The sequence below is a fragment of the Gossypium hirsutum genome, chromosome A13 (genome assembly GCF_007990345.1).
Source record: "Gossypium hirsutum isolate 1008001.06 chromosome A13, Gossypium_hirsutum_v2.1, whole genome shotgun sequence".
Taxonomy (NCBI): Eukaryota; Viridiplantae; Streptophyta; class Magnoliopsida; order Malvales; family Malvaceae; genus Gossypium; species Gossypium hirsutum.
The window spans coordinates 57,240,356-57,257,080 of NC_053436.1; the positions used below are offsets into that span (position 1 = coordinate 57,240,356).

The 16,725-nt window shown below is 32.5% G+C and overlaps 1 protein-coding gene and 1 long non-coding RNA gene across 4 annotated transcripts; both read right to left on the minus strand.

The window, feature by feature from the left end:
- Positions 1-701: 701 nt before the first annotated feature.
- Positions 702-7,397, minus strand: LOC107895040 (inorganic pyrophosphatase TTM2). Of its 3 annotated transcripts, none has more exons than XM_016820234.2 (12): positions 7,231-7,397; positions 5,159-5,511; positions 4,703-4,817; positions 4,279-4,474; positions 4,026-4,139; positions 3,713-3,886; positions 2,985-3,179; positions 2,386-2,508; positions 2,189-2,310; positions 1,967-2,084; positions 1,602-1,862; positions 702-1,256 (listed from the first exon to the last, which is right to left on the minus strand). In XM_016820234.2, the coding sequence occupies exons 2-12, from the start codon at positions 5,493-5,495 to the stop codon at positions 1,035-1,037; spliced, it is 1,977 nt and encodes a 658-aa protein (XP_016675723.2). In that variant the 5' UTR covers positions 5,496-5,511; positions 7,231-7,397; the 3' UTR covers positions 702-1,034. The 3 variants fall into 3 exon arrangements, with proteins under 3 accessions (XP_016675723.2, XP_016675722.2, XP_016675724.2); XM_016820233.2 differs by having other exon boundaries at positions 6,837-7,370; XM_016820235.2 differs by lacking the exon at positions 7,231-7,397 and adding an exon at positions 6,732-6,831.
- A 3,057-nt stretch (positions 7,398-10,454) lies between these two features.
- On the minus strand, positions 10,455-11,813 carry LOC107894718 (uncharacterized). Its single transcript, XR_001683226.2, has 3 exons — positions 11,301-11,813; positions 11,052-11,174; positions 10,455-10,946 (listed from the first exon to the last, which is right to left on the minus strand). It is a non-coding gene; the product is annotated as an uncharacterized lncRNA (long non-coding RNA).
- Between the last annotated feature and the right edge of the window lie 4,912 nt (positions 11,814-16,725).

Consider the following 16,725-nt stretch of genomic DNA (forward strand, 5'->3'; position numbering starts at 1 on the left):
CCTGAGTTTCGAGTCGACAATCAAATATACCATAACACTAATACACTGGGAACTTGACTTTGGAATGAAATTCTTAGTCCCAAGGTCAAGGTGTTGATTCATGAAGGTTTGAAGGTAGGGTTGTGATTCAAAAACACCAAAAATGTTTTGGATAGAAGAAACGAGATTTCGCTGTGAAAGGCTTCCCAAGTTCTCTTACCATTGTGGTTTGAGATATGGTAAAAAGGAATACGTTTTTTCAAGTTGCGAGGATTATGACCCAATGCTTCGAGCTGAGAGTAATATCTAAAAGGGTTCCAGGGATGAAGCACGTGCTGGTCAATTTAACTTTGGGGAAGCCTTCGCCTACAGCCTCCCATGTCTTAATGAGGTTCAGGGTAGTGGTTCGACTGTATTTAATGAGTATTGAAAGTTGAGAGCTGTACCGGATGATTTTCACATGGGAACTTTGACCAAGGATCTACCATTTCAATCAACTTCGAACGGACCAAAATGGGCTTTAAAGAAGCCAGACCTTCGGATAATGATTTTTTGGCAAAGGGATTCTGTTCTCTCTTGGGCCATTGAGAGACTTTTGCTGAATGTAGTTCGGTCTTCACCAAGGTTGCTCTTGCCGTCAACTCTTAATTATCAATGATGATTCAACTTTAAAAAAGAGCAAAAACAGTTTTATACTTTTATAAACAATTATAAGTCAGTAATGAAGTGTGGAACTATTAGCTGCTATTAAATTTAACCAGAAAATGAGTGTCACAAAGGAGTAAACGAGAGGAAGAGAAGTTCCCACAAACTGAAAAAGGAAAAAAAAGAAAAATTGCCATAGATGAGCACCCTTTCTTTGCCGGAAAAAGCCCTCAAAAGGCAAACCTTAAACAGCATTTGCTTTTGTTTTTTTTTGGGCCCCTTGTAACTCTTTCAAATATATGTCTAAACTTGTCTTTCTCGAGGCAGAAGATTAGTGCCCTGTAAAAAGAGAACACTTTGTGGGACAAAAGAAAATCTTAAATGTGTGCAAAAATACTCTTGAGTCTGAATCAGTGTCGGGTTAAAATGCCCCTATATAAGAAGATTCCCAGACCGCCAATTGCCAATGTTAATATTACAGGAACTTTTATAAAATCTCCACCACCAGCCATCATGTTTTTCTTTCTTGTACAAGCTGCTTGTGACCTTTCTCCAATTCCCTCACGCAGGAGATTACTAAGGTTGTCTAACTGATGCATGATTTGCCGTTGTCCACGTGCTACACTGGATATCTGCTTCATAAACAGCTCAAAAATTTTACACAAAGAACCGTAAGTTCAAATCAATAAATATACTTCACAGCAGGAATAAGGCTACTTGCATCAGAACTATGAACTCCTAGCCAGTTTACGTATGTTGAGGGGAAAAAAAACGATCTTACATCTTATAGCAAATAATTGTATTGTGGCCTTTACAAGCATGTCATCCTATCCCCTATCAGATGACTTTGCTTCAAAGATAAAATCACAAAGATGGTCCCCAAACTCTCAAAACTGGACAGTATCTCATAACGAGTATAATTCAGGAACCTGTGACCCCTTGAAAATAAAAGGGCATAAATAGACCAATTACAGTACCTCTTCCATTATAGGTGAATCCTTAGCCAGCTGGGAGGATGATGAGGAATTGGGCATTATGGAACCATTTCCTAAACCATTGATGAAGTGAGAAGTTGGAGCAGAGCCATTGCATGATTCAGCTTGGAAAGCCAAGTTTTGTTGGCTAGAAGTATATCTCTTGATGGTTAACTTGGAATTCAACTCTTCAATACGGATCGTAAACTCATCCATTCTATCATTCAGAGAGGATATCTGTTCTGAAAGCTGAGTTATGACTCCCTAAATAGGGAAAAAGAAGAATACAGGAGACTTTAGTTGCCAAAGCATTTCACCAAGAAATTAGTTTAAGATCATGTACAAAGCTAAAAGAGCTACATACAAACCTCATTTGCTAGAGCTGACTCTGAATTTCTCTCACCAAACCGCCGGTTGCTCACATTATATCCAGCAAAGTTCGACATATTCTTCTCCGTTTGAGTAGAATATGAATGTGAAATGCCACTGTTTTTATTAGCAAACATCAACTCTATTTAATTAAATCCACTCATATAGGCCATTTAACAACATTCTTATGCAGCAGAAAGATATGTATCACATGTTTGTACCTTTTGAGATGCCTATTTCTCAAGGCAACCCTATCCGCAGAGGCCCGCAAGAGTGCATCTTTGGGGCTTGACACCAGATCCTCATCTAGGCTGAGCTTTGTCTTCAAATCCTCTGGCAGGGCCTGTCCAATAATTAGATAAGAGCAACTAGCCTACTAAAATTGAAAAAGACATTATCAGATAGAGAGTTTTCATACCATAACCTCATTTACAAGCTTTTCCAATTGAATTTGCTCAATATAGGTACGTGAAATATATGAACCTTCCAAACCAAGCTTCTCTGCAACACATTTTACAACTGACCGGTCCCTTCCTTGCACCTATTTAAGAATGTCAAATCACAATGATCAATACCGGCCTTAAACAGTCTACAAACAGATGGTCTAGATTTAGCTTAAAGATAACATATTACCACATTATTATGAAGAAAAAATTATGCCTAAAGTTTTAAATGAAATATAAAGCATCAAATTTCCCACACCATTAACTGAGGAACTTAAAATGCCAATTAGGTCATCTCCAAAAATGGAAAATGGCACTTATCAAGCATTTATGTTGTGAAACATATTAATGGATACACCAATTTTTAAACCTTCCAAAAGATATTGACAATTAGACAAATCATCACGGAAGTCAAATTCTCATTAAGAAACTCATGATTAAAACAACGTTGTTACGACATAATTCAAGTGACTAAATGAAGAAAGACTTCCAAGGGGGGAAAAAGAAGGATTCTGAAAGTACATTAAAAATATTGCATTCTAGTACTCAAAAGATTTCAGATTCTCAGAAGTACCTGAAAGTATTGACGATTTAGCTGCTCTAGCCAATCAATTTTGACACAAACTTTATCATCAGAGAAGACATGGCTGTTTCTTTTGAGGATGGTTGCTATTGTATAACCCAAGGCCATTAGCCCACCAAGAAGGCGCACACTGACTTCAAATGTAATTCTTGGAGAAATAACAAATGGAATATCCGTTACCCATTCCTGAAAAAATAACTACCAAATCAGACTTTTGTGGGTAGGTACAGAGTCTTAACAAACATAAACTATGGAGAATGTAAAATATATGGAACAAAGAAAACTGATGATATAAGAAAACAAAGAAAGAACCTCAATCCAACATTTAAAGGAAAAACCTAACAAGACAGGAGTGTTCCATTATTCTTTCTTTGTTAGATAACTCCATCAAGATCTTTCCAATACAGCTACATGGTTGTTAGAACCAGGTAATTGGGAAGATCTATTGACCGGCATGCAAATGTTGAAGACGTGCAGTGCCCAAAATTTTAATTGTTATTATTAATAACTTCTAAGAGCACATACATACTTTATCAAAAAACATATGGTTATACCTCCAGTGTCCTACAACAATATTAACTGCTGTAATGCATGATTTATAAGACCAAGGAATTGTCAATGACTAATGAAAGTATGAGTGTCAATGACTAATGAAAGTATGAGTGCACATCTAAAGGGACTCAACTCATGATAACAAGACAGAAATTTATGGGACAAACCTCAAACATGAGACTGTATTTTCCATCTTTATTCCGCATCCGCAGATATGATTGGCAAGATTCAGGGTCTTCACCAGGAGGTAGAAGGTATATATCATAAGTCTGCTCCTGTGTTTCTGTATGTTCATCAGATATGGCACTCTTAATTTGCTCAACTGTTAACTCTCTTGCTGACTACAATTAAAAGAAAACAAAAAATGAGATGCTAGAAAAGATAAGGACATGGACGCCGGGGTGTAGTAGGAAGTACTATCACCAGTATCATAAAATTTGTGACAAAGAAACACCCAAAAAAGTTGGTGGGAGTAGTAACCTTTAAAATATAAGTGGGACTCTGAAATCCAGTAAATGGGTTGAACTTGTTAATGATTTTTATTTGTGCCGTTTGGAGATCTGGCTCAATGAAGGCCTTGTACATTGGATATACCTGTTAAAGAGAGAACATGCTAAGTTTGACCCTAGAAAGCAAATTTAGAGCACTGAAGTGCATAGTAGACCAACAATATTCCACAGCCTGATCTTTAATAATAAATTTTATCCAAAATGAAAGAAAAAGTAGAACATACAGTTTCAGATATTTGATGGATTATTTCTTCAGGTTCTTGGCCAGCACGCTGTATGTCTCGTAGGACTCGTTTAACAAGGTCAAAGTGAACTCCCCCGGTGACAGATACTCGTAGATCAAGCATGGGTCGCAATTTTTCACTCAAGGCATAGATGCCCTCAATAATTACAATGCGAGAGCTTGGAACTTCAAGCGTCCTGTCATAAAAGCAAGCTTGGAGGATTACATATAAAATCTACTACCTAGAAATGAAAGCACTAATCTCTCTGATTAAAAATAATTCCACATTGATTAGGAGTTCTACATTTTCAATTAAATGCCACTACCAAAACCATTGATTTTCATCAAAATGCAATAACTCAATCCTTAAGAGCTTTTTGAGCAAATGATAGTACTGATGTGAACTAAATGAAGAAGTTTCTAACCTGTATCCTATTCGGGAACTAGCCTTGAAATCATAGATGGGGACCTGAACTTCTTTCCCTTCCTTTAAATCATGAAGGTTCTGGAGCAAAGTATCATAATCTGTCAATCGAGGATCTGTTGTTTAAAAGAATCAGAAGATTGTCAATTTACAGCTTCACTTGCTCTCAGTTGAAATCCTCAACTTTTAATCCAAAGATGTAGATATTTAAATAGAAGTTTTGAAGCAGCCGGTCATATGTCATTTTCTATTGATGCTTAATACTCGTTCATATAAAAATAAACCACATTCAACAAGATCCATGTTAATGCACCATCTTTTGACCCCCACTACCACCCAAAAAAAGAAAAAGAAAAAGAAGAAAGACAACTCAAATTGAAGGCAGATATAAATAGAGTCAAAGGTCAAATACTAGAATCGCTATAGTTGCCAACAAATAAGAGTAAAGATGAATTACCATCAAAGTTGCCATCAACAATTCTACTAGAATCATTATAGTTGTCCATTGATATGGTAGCAATGCTGGGCATGAAGTTGAGTATCTTTTCTGTAAATACAGTCTTCCCAGCTCCAGAAGGACCTGCTAATCCTACCAATATTATCCCATCGTTTTTCTGTGCCAACAATTGGCACGCACGGATGACAATAAAAAACCCCTTCTCAAAGGACAAAGGTCCTTGGATTGGAACAATCTCATGGCGATCACAATCCTTTCGCTTAACCAGCCGAACCTGATCTTTTAAGAGACCTGCTCTTTTCTGCTGTGCTTCAAGACCAGAAGCATCTTGAGGCATTGTATGACAGCTATTTCTGTTATAAGTTGAGAAAATAAATAAATAAATATGAAGCACAAAGAAACAATTATAGTATAGATGTGGCTCGTAAGACACAGAAAACACTTCAATGTTATAGTACTAAAAGCAGCCTCAAGCACACAATGAACTAGATCTTCATGTAAGACAACCATTTATTTTCTTAGTCATCTCAACATAAAAGTTGCATGTATAAAACAAGAAAATGATCAAGTTCCTATCTCAATCAACAATAAACTTGAAATAAAGTAAAAGAAAAATAATTGTCAGCACCTTAGAATGCAATGATAATTAATAGCAACCCCAACCTTTTTACATCCACATATGTTCATTTGTTTTATCTAACAAATGCTAAAGAATAAACCATACAGAAATTTTTATGACTTCAAAGTTCAACCTTAAAGAATGATGCAGTTCAGGTAGAATTAAGACTCACTGATTTATTCTCTCTTTTAGTACAACTTTAATAATATATATAAAGGGCACATCCCTCAGTTTTGTAGGATGGATGCAGCAGAAAAGAGCTTTGTGGGAAAAAAAAAAGATTTCACCAAATGAGAGGGAAACCAAATTGATTAATTATCTTTGTAGAACTTACATAACATATCACTCCATAAAGGAAAAAAACAAAGCATCAAACTCAACAATGTTAAGAGAAAAGCAAGCAGCTATTAATCAATAAAAGATTACAGAAAAACATATTTATTATCACCTTGGATTGCTAACTGTCACGATAATCGGTGGTACTAGTCATTAATATTTCATTTTTTCACATTAAAAACTCAAAAACCACTGTCAGACATTCACTGTAAAAGGTACAAAAGATTATGGAGAAAAAAAAAAAGAAGCAAAATCGAGCAATGGCAATCTAACTTTTTCTTTCATTGGGTGAACTCTTGTCTGTTTTCAGAAAAACCAATATGGAAGGTCCTACAAAAAGCACCTAAATAGCATCTTTAAAGATCAAAACAAACTTCTTTCACATTCAACCAACAATCAAAGTACAAAATTTTTATCCTCAATGGCTCACCATTCTGTAAACACAACACCAAATATAATAAAGTATCAAACAGTTAAAACAGAAACATGAAAAATATAGATAAACTCGTCACAATCTCTATTCTAACACGATATTTGGATCTAAAACAACCACCTTTTCCAGAAAATAAAATGAAATAGAGCATAGCAAAGCAAGGCAAACAATGGGGGAAAAATTACCCAGATTACATAATGGCAAAACAAGCAATACCCAGATTCCAGAATTAAAAAATAAATACAACAAAGGAAAAGAAAATATTTGGCATTGATGATGAGTGCACTCACCGAGTCACACCGAATGAGTCGGGAGTGTTTCTTAAGTTTTTTATATAGCAAAGTAGACACAGTGAGTTCACCGTTTCTCCATACACCAAAAAATTTGGTTATTCTATTTCACTCGTTTCCTTTCCCGGAATAGAAACGAATGTGATTTTCCGGGATTTTTTTTCTTTCTGGGAGGTTGGGAATTCTAGAGAATCTACAAAGTAACAAAAAGAAAAAGAAAAAAAAAGAACTTTTTCGAGAATGGATTCGCATAAACTGATAAAAGAAGAAAAAGGAGAGAAATTTAACAGTCTTAGTACTTTCGATTTATTTGGGTTTCATTATTTTATTGGTTAAATTACAAATAAATAAAAACAAAAACCAAAAAGTGATTAAATTGTTAGGTGCCACTCACTCAATCAAGAGAAGCCAAGTCTTTGTGTCTCAAATGGACTGTGTCTCTCTGTGTTTTATATACATTCAACTTCAGATTCAAAACGGAACTTATAATTTGGATTGGCGGTGATAGGAGAAGGCGGTTTGGAGTTGGAGATTGGACCATCAAATATCATTTCTCAATCAATGCATAAAATTATATTTTATATACAATAATATCTAGTTTTCTCATTTTTGCTATTTGAATTTGATTTTCTTCTTAATTTCATACTTAAGCTTGTTTTTTTTTTCAATTTAACATTTTTCTTAATTTGATATTGTGTAATTAAATTTTTCAAATATTATAAAAAGTACCACAAAATATTAACTGTGTTAATTCTTTTATAATGGAATAAAAATAGCTAATGCATATTCGATATGCAACAAATAACATAAAATTTAATAGCAATAATAATTTTTTTTAGTTTTATTTGTTTCTCTAAATAATATATTCAAATTTTACTTTTTCATTGGAGGTTAAAATTATTTTAACTAATGACAACAATTATTCAAAAAAGATGGCATCCTTAAACTAGGATGCGGTCTTCACAAGTTCCTCAATTTGCAAAAATATTATTAATATCAAAGGAAATTCATGTTAAAAATTATATTTTTTAGCTACACTTAACAAATGAATAGTGAACAAGAAAAATAATTTTAAAAACCAAAATAAAATAAATCTATTTTATTAAATTTAAAAATTCAAATAAATAAACAAACAAAAAGTAATTAAACATTTAAAATAAAAAAATTCATTTCATTTGTTATATGTCAATCATACATTGATTATTTTTATTACCCCGTGAAAACAACAATGTTAGTATATTAGAAAATTTTGTATAACGTTTAATAAGTTTAGGTATTAAGTAAGATAAAAACAAGCTTAGATACTAAACTAAAAAAAATATCAAGATTATGTATCAAATTTAAAAAAGAAATTGTTAAGTTTAAGTGTTAATATTATATTAAACCAAAATAATAATAAATTAAGATTTTCTTTAAGAAAGAAAGAGGAACTTGTTGAACATTGCTTGTAAAATTAAAAGTTTTTATTGGTAGTTAATTAAATATTAGCTTATAATGTATTTCTAAAAGTTTACCAAAGATGAAGAATTAATGATGTTTTGAACTCCGTAATTTATTGATTGAGCGTTCATTTTTTTTAGAAATAATTTTAATTTTTTATTTAAATTCACTTATATTTGTAAACTTAAATATTAACTTAAGTTTTTTTAAACCCACCATATAAATATATCTATATTAAAAATATATATATTATTTTTATTTAATATGGACTAACTGTATGTATAATTTTTTTTACTATCATTATATACATTAGATTATAGTACACTTATACTATAAGTGAAAAAATATACTATTAAATGTTTATACAAAAATCAATTAAAACTTTAGTTAAATTCGTAAAGTTGAAGGATTAAAATCTATGGTAATTTAGGTGTAAATCTTACCGTATGTTAGTTTTATTGATTTTATACCATATATAAAAAACAATCACACCTTATAATAATATAACTTATAAAAAGTATTATTTTTTAATCATGTGCTAATAAAGTTGACGGCTAGTTGATTCAATATACCAACTAAAGTTTAATGGTGTTTTAGATCGATAGTGAGATGCAGTACGGTGCATTTAGTTTACTATCGATAGTGAGATGCAGTACGGTGCATTTAGTTTACTTTTTGTCTCACGTTATAGTATCTAGTCTCATTGTCACTACTGTTTTTATATTAACCGTAGCTAAACGCACTGCTCATTCAAACTCACACTAAATAATCTTATATATATTGAAAATTTATTTTGTACATTGCAGTGGAATTTAGAAAACTCCTAATAGAATTGGTGTCCCTATTATTACTGAGATTTTCGAAGCTTCAAACTCGGAGCGAATTCTGTGCATCCTTTTATCTGATAGCTCTAAAGAGTAGGAATTTAAATAGCGGCCCGATATCAGAATACCAGCCGTTACATAGCAGTAACAGCACAGTCCGAAACCGTTATTGCTGAAAATAGCGGTGTGAAGCGGAGTCACACCGATAGCGGCAGACCGCGGCAGCAATTTAACGGGTAACAGTGAATCGCGATAATAACGGGCCGCTATTCTCGTTATTTTCCGTTATAATAAATAAAAAAAATTATCTATCAACAGAAACACAAACACAATAAAACAAAAGCCAAAAGGGAATATATTCCCCTACCTGCAAAATCAGAGTTTTCAATAAAAAAAAAGTAAAAAGAAGTTGAATCTGAAAAGCAAACAACACAGCAGCATTCGAAGCGATAGAAAACAACACAGGGATTTAAATTTCTCAATCTCATATTTCGGCAAACAAGTGAACAACACAGCAGCAGATGAAAGCGCCGAGGACTTGAATCTGAAAAGCAAACCCTACCCTGATCACTTGCACATTCAGAGATTGATAATTTTCAAGTAAGTTACCTGAAATTTTGTCTTGGTTCTTACTTGCATGTCTTGAATTTGCAGTGCATATGTTCTTTAGAGACTTTAGGGATGAACCAATGAAGGGAGAAGGCACAACCAGCAACATATTCCAAGAATTTAAAAGGAGAGGATGATAGAGTTTCTAAAACTTTTTAGTTTTTCTTCTAAATTTTGTGTGTTTAGTATTTACTGTTTAGGGATTTAACTTTGAAGAAATAAGAAGTGAAGAAGTAGAACAGAGGCGTTTCAGAAGACTTGAAAAATATTTTGTGGGTTATAAATTTTGTGTGTTTGCCATACTTTTATTTTTTTAATTAACATTGAAAAATATTTAATAATGCTCCATTTACTTATTCAAGAATGCATATTCATTTTGTGGGTTATAAATTGTATACTGATTAGATCACATGGTATTGAATTTCCAAAAGACTTGAAATAAATATTTTTGAAATAAAACACGGACATGATAAGAATAATAACGGATCATTATAAGCATAGAATGTTTATATCTTCACCATCTTCAAAGTTGTTAAGAAATATTGAAGACATCTCTTAGGTATGAATTTTCAATTATTTTATCTATAAAAACTTTCAAACTTATTAAATATGATAAATGTTTAATATTTTCTCTCTTTGTTTACTTTGTTATTAGTTAATATAACATTCTTAGAAAATTCGTAAATAAATATAAGAATAATTAATAATTATAAAAGTTGTGTTCTCATATCATATTAATAAAAGTTTATAAGTGTTAGAAAACACTCTAAAAATCATTAAAAGTAATTTTTTATAATTATAATTATAATTATAATTATTATGATTTACAATAAGTAGTGCGAATTTTAAAAAAATCCACGACCTCGATACTCGCAGTGATCGCAATAATATCCATTATGTCCGTAATCACGATAAACACAACGCGACCGAAAACACAACCGTGACTGCAATTTAAATCCTTACTCAAGAGGATGATGTGGTATGGCAAGCGAAGACTGGATATAGACTTCTAAATACGGACCCTATGATGACTATTCCTAATGCTGACGATCGAACAATATACAAGAAACTACGGAACACTCCGGTCCCTTCTAAGATCAAAATCGTGACCTGGAGATTATTACATAACTAGGTCTACTTATGCGAATCTATACGAGGCGTGTTGCAGCCACTCCTATTTGTCCAAGATGTCAAGCCGAACCTGAAACTGTTTCACATGTAATTACAACGTCTGGTCCTGCACAAGAGGTTTGGTAATCATTATCTTTAATTTGGCCAGCTAATTCACAGAATGAGCATTTTTGGGTATGGTTTGAATTTCTTGTTAGAAACAGTTCCATACCTGACTGTAGAATGATTATTGTATGCGCCAAACAAGAAGATTAGGAGAACAAGCTGCAGTCGGCACATGATATATATAGTGGGTAAAATTCAAGCATATCTCAAGGAGTTGGACAATTTGGACCTGAAATTACCCGTGCAGATTAATCATACAGTTGCCAAGTGAACTCCCCCAAGGGATCCTTATGTCAAGATCAATTTTGATGCTGCATTCAAAGAGCAAGAGAGACAATCAAGATCAGAAACATACCTGATGCTTTCTCGGCAGAAGCATTAGCTTGTGTTCAGGCTCTAAAATTTGTGCGTGAGATGGGTTTCACCATGATTGAGGTTGAAGGGGATTCTCGCACAGGATCATTTCAAATATTAATGGTGCAAAGGAAGATAAATCTCTTAATAGTGCATATATAGCAGATGCTAGAACTCAAGTGAATCATTTCATGAAGGTCATGCAAATAGAGAATGCAACAAGGTAGCCCATGCGAAAGCACAGGAGGGTTTCGCATTGCACGAAGATACTTACTGGGTTGAGGAGGTTCCGACAGTAGCATTGACGGCAGTGGCGACTGATCGACGATGAGTCGATCCTCCCTGGTTAACGTTTTGGTTGGAGATTGTGCTTTGATGGCCATCTTTGTCGTTTTGATTGCATGACTCTCTTAAGATTTGGGTGGGTGCTCGTATTTTCACAGTAATCTAGCATTTCTTGATGCTTTTCTTCCCATATCGATGGCTGATGATTGTTTTGGTTTCTCAAGCATGGTTAAATGGGTAAAACACGCTAGAATAATGAAAAATTAAGTTTTTTAAAAAAACATGCTCGTGAAGTTAATATTTTTACTATTAAATATTATTTTTTAATATTTATATTATAATATAAATATTTAATTTTATATAATATAAATTACATAAAATATTAAAAAATCATATTATAAACTTAAAAATAAATAAAATTCAGACTTAAATATTAAAGCTTCTTTAAACGAATTTATTTTTTATTTAAACTCATTTTTTATTTATTTAAATTCATTCTTTATTCTAATATTTTTGTTCAACCTTTCTTAAATATATGTAAGCATTTAAGTTGGTTGGATAAAAAATATTTTTTATTAAAGATTTACAGATTTTTCTTATGGGATTCTAGACTTGTAAATTATTATTAATAATAAAATAATTTTATTTAAAGCTAATTTCAAAAATTATAAATATAAATAGTTAAAAATGCATTAAATGAATAGTAAATTCAAGTTGAGAGTAAAATAAAAAATTTGAATCGCAACCTAAGTTTAGAGTAAACCTAAAGGGTTAGTATTTACATCAAGATAGTACTATCTTGGTGAATGCACCATTTTTTTAATAGAATTTGTATGTACCAGTATTGATTTATTTTGGTTTGTTTTGATATTTTAAAAAAAATGATATATGTATATAAAAATATTTATAAATATTAAATAAATAATATTAAATAAATTTTAGATATAATATATTCATGAGTTATATAAAATATTCATTAATCCACAAATAAAAATTCATCATTTAATAAATTCAAAATTAACAAAAAAAAATTAAGTTGAAGGGTGGGATTTTTTTTGATAAAAGAAGTTGAAAGACGTTAAGGATTGTTTTTCTTTGATAATGGGGTGAGTGAGTTTTTTTATTATATTTTAATTTTTTATATTTTAAATGTGAAAGTATGTCTAAAAAAATTTTAAAATGTTTTTTATTAAGAAAAATTTTAAAATTTTAAAAAAATGTTGAATTTTACTTTCTAGTGTAATTTTTTTTATTGGTCAATACATTCCACTTAAACCCTTAGCATAATAGTAAGTAGATAAAAGTTTTATATTTTTTAATATTATTCATACGAACACCATATTTCAGTCAGTGCAATCAGAGTTAATCAGAATGAGCTAATGCTACCGATATGAACCATAATTTTCACCTATGTGAAGAAGGGTGTTGCTTGTAATATTTTAGTACTAGAATGACTTGCACCAGTTAGTACGATCAGAATTGGTGCGAAACTGACCACCATGATTAACACACATAGAATATACCCCCACCACACACACATACACTACATCAAAAAAACTACTCAAATAAAGACATGCTACTTATTACCTTGAAAGCTCAAACTTGAGTGAGTCTATAACACCCCTAACCCGTAACCGTCGCCGAAATAGGTTAAAAGGCATTACCGAACTTATAACTCAAATTAGAACAATCATTTATCCAAAAACCATCTTATTTCAGTCAATAACATTCATTCACATTCAATATGTACTTATATCAAGCATACAAAGCTTAAAACATGCATTCGGAACTAAATCGATAACATTTTAAAATTTTGGAAACTTAGAAAAATTTCAACATTTCAAGTATCACACGCCCGCGTGAACAGGCCGTGTGCCTCACACGGCTAATAGACACGCCTGTGTCTTAGACTGTGTGGAAACAGGGCATACATACTGACTTGTGTCACACGGCCGAGGACATGCCCGTGTGCCAGGCCGTGTGAAAACTGGAGAGTATACTGACTTCGGTCACACGGCCAACCACATGCCCGTGTGTCTAGCCCGTGTGCCCTTCAAAATGGCCACACATGCCCGTGTACTAGACAATGTGCCATTTAGGGGGTATATCGACTTATGTCACACGGTCAGTCACACGTCCGTGTGTGAGTCCATGTGACACACACATCTAGTAGACACGCCCATGTGTCCAAGCCGTGTCAAACCCGTAGGGTATACTAACTTAATTCGAAAGGGTACACTAGGGGACACACGGCCGTGCAGCATGACCGTGTGTTGCACACGGCTGAGACACACACCCATGTCTCTGCCTGTGTGAACAAAAATAGGCCATTTGTAAAGCCATTTTGCCACTCTAAAAACACAAGCATTCACAAGTATAATAGACCACATTTTTACAGCTTAATAGACAGTCAAAATAACCATTTCAATGCACATTATAAGCTATATCAAAACTTACCAATTACCTATCCAAATACCTATTTAACAACATGCATAATTCATTCATTTAACATCTACATATTAAGACTCACTTGCATAATTTCATTTCATCATTTCCTTGTCAAAGCATACCATAATTGAACACATAATTCATCCAAAACAAAGTACCAACATAAGCCAAATCACATGGCTTAACTTATACAAAAAACATACCAAAGTCATGATATTAAGCAACATAACTATCATATCTTAAACTAGACTATACATGTCATATTTACAAATATCCACAAGCTCAAAAGTACCAATCGAAATTTGGATAGTGTAATGTGCAACTCTGACTTGTCTAGAACAAACGAGCTATCGAGCCTCTATAAAACATGGAAAAAGAAACAGTGTAAGCTTTATAGCTTAGTAAGCCCGTATAATGGAGAATTAAACTTACTATTTATACATAATCAAAGCAACGTTAAAAATATCAACAATTCAATTAACCAACACCTAATCACCAATATCCATCACATGTTAGTCATTTGGCAAATACATAAAAATCATCCATTAATACAATACTTTGCATCATTCCAAAATTCACATGTCATATATATATCATTAGTAACATTTATAATCCATAATTTATTCGTATAAACAGTATTTAGGCCCGTTGTATCTATTAGAACTTCAAAGGATACACGAGTGAACAATGTCAGTAATCCGTCAATTCATTATCATATATGCTCTTTCGAGCCATGATCGGTAAGCTCCTCCTGAGCTGATGAACAGTAAGCTCTAATGAGCTAAAAGGGTAAGCTCTATTAAGCTGAACAGTAAGTCATACGAGCTGAAACGGTAAGCTCTAATGAGTGAAAACAGTAAGCTCTTACGAGCTCATATATCGGTAAGCTCTTACGATGAGTCCGCAACAAATGCAGGAGCTCAACCAAAATGGTAATCTCAGTAACATGTCACTCGTATCCAATAAATTCATACGGTTCAAATAGGGCTCAGTAACAAATACATTATATCAATAAGGCATTTATACTTCAAATATTTCCATTATACACATTCATTTCAATAATTACAAGTATATAAAAGTTTGATTCTAATTATACAAACTTACCTTGAGTTGCTTGGATGAGAACTATCGTCTATTCGCCAACCTTTCTTTTTCCCCGATCTAGTTCCGGTATTTTTTTATCTTGATCTATATAATATCAAATTAACTTATTCAAAATTTCATTCAATTCAATTAACCTAAAACATTCATTTTGGGTAATTTACAATTTTACCCCTAGACTCTTGATTAGTTTGCAATTTAGTCCTTAATACATAAAAATGCAAAATTACACAATTAAACCATAATCTCACGGTAGTCAAATTTCATAAGGACTTTTAGTAGCCCATTTCTTTCATTATTTCACACTTTTAACCACATAATTTTACATTTTCATAATTTAATCCTTATTTGACATTTTTGTCAAAAATCACTTTACAAAACTAGTTTAACTATCATCAAGCTTCCATAATCTATCATTAAACATAAAAGAACTCAAGTATTCAACAATGAAACTTTTCAAAATCATGAAAAAATTCAAAAACTAAAGCACGGGCTAGCTAGAATACAAAGCGACGATCTCAAAAATGTAAAAATTATCAAAAACCGAGTAAAAATGAACTTACATGCTAGAGACTACTCAACCAAATGTTTTAAACCCTTCAATGGTGTTTTCCTATCCTTAAAATCGATGGTGAAGAAGATGGACAATAGAAAATAGGTTTTGTTTTATTTAATTAAACATTTAATACTAAATTACTTTAATAACCTTATAATAAACTATCAACTATCATATAATCCATGGACATAAATGTCTACTAACCTTAGTCATGGTCAAATTTCAACATAAGGACTTCTACTTTAATGATTCATAACTATTTAATGTATTTAAACAATAAAATTTAACTTTTACGTGTTACGCGATTTAGTCCTTTTTACTGAATTAAGCATTTAAACAGTAAAATTTATTTACGAAACTTTCACATAATTAATATATCATGCTGTAGACCTTAAAATAATAAAATGAATATTTTAACTTCAGATTTGTGGTCCCAAAACCATAGTTCTGATTTGACCTAAAAACACGATATTACAACTCTCCCCCTTAGGGATTTTCGTCCCCAAAAATCTTACCGATGAAAAGGTTAGGGTACTATTTTCGCATAGCTTCTTCAGGTTCCCACATAGATTTCTCTATCCCGTTTTTATGCTAGAGAACTTTCACTAATGCGATTTTCTTATTTCTCAGCTCTTTAATCTCACGAGCTAAAATTCGAATCGGTTCTTCACTGTACGACAAATCTGACTGAATTTCAACCTCTGAAGGAGAAATAACATGTGAAGGGTCGGATCGATATCTTCGAAGCATCGATACATGAAAAACATTGTGAATCTTCTCTAACTCGCTCGGTAAAGCTAACCGATATGCCACTAGACCTATTCTTTCAATGATCTCATACGACCCGATAAATCTCAGACTCAATTTGCCATTACCACCGAATCGAAGTATTTTCTTCCACGGAGATACTTTCAAAAACACTTTTATCCCCGACTTGAAATTTAATTTCTTTACGTTTCAAATCTGCGTATGATTTCTGTCGATCTGAAGATGCTTTTAAACTATCGCGAAATATTTTCACTTTTCCTTCAATTTC

Coding starts and splice junctions, on each gene's coding strand:
- LOC107895040 (XM_016820234.2), bottom strand. CDS start 5,495: ATGCCTCAAGATGCTTCTGGTCTTGAAGCACAGCAGAAAAGAGCAGGT. Junction 3,887..4,025: donor GTCCCACTTATATTTTAAAG/GTTACTACTCCC, acceptor TTTTAATTGTAG/TCAGCAAGAGAGTTAACAGT. Junction 1,863..1,966: donor AGTCAGCTCTAGCAAATGAG/GTTTGTATGTAG, acceptor TTCCCTATTTAG/GGAGTCATAACTCAGCTTTC.